Source organism: Austrofundulus limnaeus, unplaced genomic scaffold, assembly GCF_001266775.1.
Source record: "Austrofundulus limnaeus strain Quisiro unplaced genomic scaffold, Austrofundulus_limnaeus-1.0 Scaffold0, whole genome shotgun sequence".
Lineage (NCBI taxonomy): Eukaryota > Metazoa > Chordata > Actinopteri > Cyprinodontiformes > Rivulidae > Austrofundulus > Austrofundulus limnaeus.
In genome coordinates this window covers 4184928-4191312 of record NW_013952402.1, presented here as the reverse complement: position 1 = coordinate 4191312, position 6385 = coordinate 4184928, and the positions used below count along the sequence as shown (strand labels likewise).

Below are 6385 nucleotides of genomic sequence, written 5' to 3'. Positions count from 1 at the left end.
GAAACTCCATCCATACATTATTTTTACCTGCTTCTTCTTTCTGGGTCGCAGGTGTGGCTGTGCCCAATAACCTGTCACTGCAGGTCACAAGTCCATCACAGCAACCATTCACCCCCTCACCCACACCTAGTTAATCTAACATGCATGTTTTAGAAGGGGGCACTGTTTTGTGACAAAAATATAATATGGATGACTTTATCGTTTGGCTGTTTAATAATTTTCTTCAGCTTAAAACTGTTCCATTTCTATGAACAGGTCTTACTCCTGAAGGTAAGTTTAATTCTGTGCTCCCAGTGTTTAAAGGCTTGGCATCTTCAAACACTTTGTATACTTGATGGAATAAAGTAATAATTGTAAACAAGTGTTTAGAGGACAGATTTAAAAGCATAAATTTATTCTTTTAATAAACCTTGATCTTAAATGCAGATGTGGATAGAGTACCCAAAGGTTGTACTCAAGTAAAAGGTAAACACTACTTCATCATATCTTTAATTAAAAGTAAAAAAATAATAATAATAATAATAACCATCCAATAAATCACTTGTCAGAGTAAGTATTTTGAGTACTGAACATCTGATTTAATGTTTAAATTGACGTCATCAGACTGACAAAAAATAGAAAGTTGCAGATTCTATTATTTTAAAGACTAAAAAAAAAGAAAAATACAAATAATCAAAAAATAAATTTCAGCAGAAGAAACACTTACAGGTGAAATTGTTATTAAATTGTTTTTTTTTTTTATTTACAGAACATGGTAAAGTACTTCCAGTGACTGTATCTATTGTGGTAAAAAGTAGGTTGTAGTAAAGGTGCTCCTAAAAGTAGGCTATATTCCTCCCCCAAAAAGTTACTCAAGTAACTGAGTAAATGTACCCAGATGTATCAAATTCTGATAAACATTAATTAGACCGGCCTCATGGATTCTACTTATTAGGACTCTTTCTACGTTTAGTTTGCCTTTACTGAAATGAAGYTTGGTGAGGTTGAGATTACATGATTTAGGATTATTCCAAATCCCTGTCTTTTAAAAACCTAAATTCATCTGAGCTCTTTAGTTTTGACATTACACATGAACACAGAAACATGGTCCTGATGGCTGCACTTGTTTTAGTAATTTATATAGTTTTCTGCAGCGTTTCTCCCTCATTGCCTCACTTGTTGAATCTTGTATGAGAAATCAATGCACGAAGTCATCAGAGGTCTGCAAAGTACTTGGAAAAAAACTACCTTAACAGAAAATGACTTTGGTAAAAATACAATAAGTACTTTTCTCATCAGTAAAATGTAAGTAAAAGTAATAAAACTGATCACAAAAATCAGGACAGTAAAAGTGCTTTTAGACACTCTCTAAGAACTGGCTCCACTAAACCTAGCAGAGTAAATATGAAGCAATATACAGTTTTTTTCCCTTTAATACTGTATATTGCTCGGTTTAGTGGAACCAGTTGACATGACTTGGTTGAGTAAATTCAACACATTTATTTTTAGAGCGCATAAACAATTGACGAGTTTGGATATTTCTTTTTAAAACAAGCAGTTAGTAGGTGTTGAATTTGAAAGAAAAGTATAATTTTAGGTTTAAAATGTACTGAAGTAGAAGTAACGATATAAAAAAAATAATTGGTAAAATTACAAATCCTTAAAACAAATTACTGTAATGAAGTAAATGTACTTAGTTATAAACCTCTGGAAGTCATACAGTCAATTTAGGTGTATTTTGTACACCCAAAGTACTTTTTATAATAGTGAGAAGTCCAAAAATTGACATTAAGTAAAACGACAAAGAGACAAACACAATTAAAAGCACACACATTTTAGGTTTAATTAATGAAAAGAGTGGAGGTTTGGTAAACATTTTGTCGGTGGCACTACATACATTCAGCATTTTTAAGTTTTTCAGTTCAGTCCCACAGTTCAGTCCTGCAGCATCAAAGCAAACAGGCTGAACTCAACCGGGGATTATTTTCTTTAGCTTTATGTACCATATTAATACAACAGAAACATTGTGTCGCTTACAATAACATTTATATAGTTCATAAGACGGAAAGTTTGTGTTTCTCTTCATATGACCAGATTATGGAATTACATCTCAATATAGCACAAGTACCACTAAGAGGCTGAACGCACCAAGTCCAGGACAGATCAGTGCAAAGGAACGAACAAAAAGTCACATTTGACTAAAAAATATGCACCTTTACGAGGCAGATGGCCTAAATATTACAGTGACCGTTCATCTGTAATGTTTTTACACCACTGGCATCACATCAACAGCATGTAAAACAATGTTAACATGAGTATGAACAGGAACCAGTGTGAGGGGACACTATGAGATCTGGGTCTGCAGCCTTTTACATTATAGAGACATTTAGAGAAACACAATCCCAGTCTGCAGGCAGAACAAAGCCTGTTTTTTTACATTTGGAAACTAAATAACAGCTAAAAGTTACCACTTCATGAATAAGCGTAGGACATATTTATCTATACACATTTATACATTCAGGTATGACTGTTCACTATAATTGGCACATTTTCATCTTCTTTTTTTTTTCCTTTTTGTTTTGTTAAAGCTGACAGACAACAACAATGTCTGGACCTTTCTTATCTGTCAGTAGTTGGCATGTAACGCTTTCACACAGTTCACATGTAAGGAGATCCGAACCACGGTCCGTGTCCAGAGAGGCAACTTTCCTCCCGTTTCCTCCAACTTGACAGCAGCTTATGATCAGTTGAGCTCGACTGAACTGAAGACCTCTGATCTGTGGCAAATATCACAGATTCAGATCATAAAAATGCAGCCCATTACTTATCAAGATTTAAAAAAAAAATCAAAGATCACATGCTTTAAAGTCTAATCTGTTAAAAAGTTCCATTTGAGCAGGACGACGCCTAATCCGAGCTCTGACTTCTCCAGACTTTGCAGCAAACAGAAAAAAATACTGCTGTAACTCACAATCACTAAATGAAACTTTATGCCATCTCTATCGAGTGCTTCACCATTTTTGAATCGGTTTTATTTATTTATTTATATTTTTTTGAAGAACTGAATGCCAGCAACACTTACACGTTTTTCATTTTCTACCGGAAAATGCCTGTAAATAAAATAAATAAAAACAAGCACAGATTGGTATGTATTAAATGTAATATTCACATGGAAGACAACATATACAATATTAAACAGATTTCTAGACCAATACTGCCTCCTATACAACAAGGCCAACCTGCTCTTGCATGTTTTTTTGACCAATTAACACAATTAATTACCTTCTTGGAGAAAAAGAACAAAAAAAAAAAGAAAAAACATTAAGAGAACAAACAAAATGCTTTTCCATCAGTCCAAATGCTTCCTAAAACAAGCTTACTCTTTAACATAGAAAAATACTATACCAAAACAAAATACAAATATATATGTATATATATTAGAATCTGTTAGGCGTTTTAATATAAAGAGATGTAGGGGTGGGCAGCTAAAGGAGTTAGAATACATCAAGAAAAGAAATAAAATATATCAGAAACCTGTGAGAAACTAGAACAAAACAAAAACAATGAAATGTGGTTTTTTTTGTTTGTTTTTTAACCTTTTGTTTTATAATCTTTATAATAATGTGAAGAAGCTCTACGTACGTGCTGGAAAACTCTTCTCCACACATGCAACAGTTTGCACAGGTTTAATACTGCAAGAGGAGCAGGGTGACTCGGCCTCCTGCTCAGAGGAAGTGGGGATTATCCTGGGGAGGGGGGGGCTGCCTCTGCCACGCTGGTTTGCTGGGAGAACAGCTGGGGGGGGGCACACAAGGCCTCTGGGTCCGGGTTAAGACTGTGTGATCGGGGACTTCGGAGCGGTTGTGTGACGGCTGTTTTTTCAGTGCTGCTCGCCGCTGCAGTCTCTGCCCGGGGGGCGGGGTGGGGGGTGGGTTCTACGTTCCAGTTCGACTCTGAGCAACCAAGCTTTTTAAGCCACAACATTCGCGCAGGATTAAGTGTTGCTCTAACCCCACTGTCTGCCTCCTGACGTCTACGCGTGGGGACGGATGAAAGCATCCTGGTGGGTGGGTGGGGGGCGAGGTGCGGGGTGGGGGAATTGCTACACCCAATCAGATGAAACCCAAAGCCCAACACAGACGAGCTCAACTCAAGACAGCTTGGCCAAGTCCCAACGAGTCCATCCATCTCTCTGGTCCTGTTCTCTCTCTGCCCTTTCTCCGTCCTCGCTGCCTCTATGAAGTAAAGATGAAAGATGGTGGCAGAACGGTTAGAGGCCTTATAGATGGGGGCATTCAAATGGAAAAGTCTGGATGCAGAACTCTGAATGCAGCACTTCTAAAATCTCTGGACCCCATTTGAACAATGTTGCAGACACAATGGTTTTGTTGCTGTTGTCACTTCTACTCTGATGCTCAGGATGTTGGTGTTTCTGCAGGTCACACACCCTCAGAAGGGGAGCAAATGTTCTATTTTACAAACATTGTTGTCCATAATATATAGATAGAGGTTTTGTATATATTCTGTATAATCTCTTTCACTTTCTTTCCTTTCCTCCTTCACGTTTCAGCAGTTTACTTCCTCCCTTCCTCTCCTCCTCGCTTTTGTTTCTCGATCTTCTGCTTCCGCACCCAGCAGCAGGACGTGTGAGTTAGCGACGCTACATGCAGCCCACGCAGCCGCACTTGATGGTCTTCTCCACCTCCTCGCTGAAGGACGTCCCGTCGCTGCACTCGAAGGTGTATTTCCGGCGTTTCATCCTCTGGCTGCCGCAGCAGGCGCCCGCGTCGCACACGCCGGAGCACTCCACCCAGGAGACCACGCGAGTGGTTTGACAGATGGCGTAGCCTCGCTGCACCTGGTAGAAGTCTCGCACAGGCTCGCCTCGACACTCAGACTCTAAAAATAATCATAAAAAAAAAGAAGCATTTAGCTTCGATATTTGTGCGCACAGTTTCAAACGTGCACGTTTTAGCGGTCAGACATCTCAAACGGACCTGCGTCGCAGAGATCCCCAGTGTAACCACTTTCGCAGTGACAGTACGCGTCTCCCGTGTCGGAGACCTGGCAGCGGCCGTGTTTGCAGGAGAGGTGGCGGCAGGGGTTGAACAGCTCCCCTTGTTGGTTACACAGCGCGCCTCGGTAACCCTCTGCGCACTCACAGCGGTACGACTGCGCGTCCAGAGGGATGCACTTTCCATGGACGCATCTGGTGACAAACCATGACCTCAGTCAGATCTTTTTGTTCCATAAATAAATCATTACAGTAAGAAACTAGGAAGTTCCAAAATAGGTTTTCTAGTTTAAACATAAAGTGCCTGTGACATCAAATGTTTGCAATATACTATTGTTAAATATTGTGTAACACTGGCATCTATATTGTCTGGTCTATATCATGTCTGATGTTTACCTATATACAGTTACTTTTGCACTACATGTACCTGTATAAGTACAGGTACTTATTCAAATTATTAGATTACTGCATATTATTGTAGAACAAAAATGAACTAAAGTAGATCTTGTGAATTTGGTGTGAAAAAAGACACATTACACCTCTAAGGTAACCAACGTTTAACACGATTCTTGTGACTAAATGGACGAAAGAGTGCTCCAAAAGCAGGGCGGAGGCTTCTTATAAGTCATCACGAGACTTAAAATAGCACACTGCAGACTTTGCAAACATGTCAGCATATTATAACTTGCAAGAGCAGGTGAAAAGTGAGTCTGCATTTTTGGACAGGTAACATTGATAGCATATTGCAAAACAAATTTCACGCCGCTGAGATGAACAGTGGCTGAGATATTTGCATGTGAAGAAACAGGAAGTGATGTCAAAGGGGAATGTCGGCATGTGAACAGAGCATCGTTACACTGGAAGGAATTAAACAGACAGATAAAAAAAAACGCAACAACAAACACATTCGCCAATGCCTTCAAAAAAAGAATAGCATTGTACCTAGAGGTAAATTTGATTGGAGAACGGCCTGGCTCTTACCTTACAAATATAGAAGTGCACTTTAAAAATTTACACGACATAAACCCTGTGAACTGTATCATTGCTAAATTCACAGTTGTTGCTGACTCCTGCACTTTCTGTAAAAAGTTTCAGAAACAACTACTTCACATTTATTTTTCAGCTGTGACATAAACATTTTGGAGCGACCCAGAGTCTCACTTTATACATGCAACTAAAATTGTATTCTCATTAAAACCCAAATATATTATTTGCTAATACAGTACTAACTCTGAAAACAGTAATTTTGGACACATGCTTGATTTTGTTATTATATATGCAAGGTTTTTCATTCATAAGCAAAAGTTTGAAAATTCTGTACCTAATAAAACTCATTTTATATCAGTGCTAAAATCTCTAAATAAATCCCTTAATTTAATTAATAATAAGAAG

General features: G+C 38.4%; 1 protein-coding gene across 2 annotated transcripts in view; it reads right to left on the bottom strand.

Annotated features, from left to right (window-relative positions):
- Positions 1–1797: 1797 nt before the first annotated feature.
- Positions 1798–6385, bottom strand: part of slit1a (slit homolog 1a (Drosophila)) — a 92763-nt gene continuing 88175 nt past the window's right edge. For both annotated transcript variants that reach the window (XM_014022040.1, XM_014021966.1), the window contains 2 exons: positions 4977–5188; positions 1798–4878 (listed from right to left, as the gene is read on the bottom strand). In XM_014022040.1, coding sequence (XP_013877494.1) covers positions 4640–4878; positions 4977–5188 — 451 coding nt within the window. In that variant the 3' untranslated portion in view covers positions 1798–4639. The remainder of the gene's footprint in view (positions 4879–4976; positions 5189–6385) is intronic.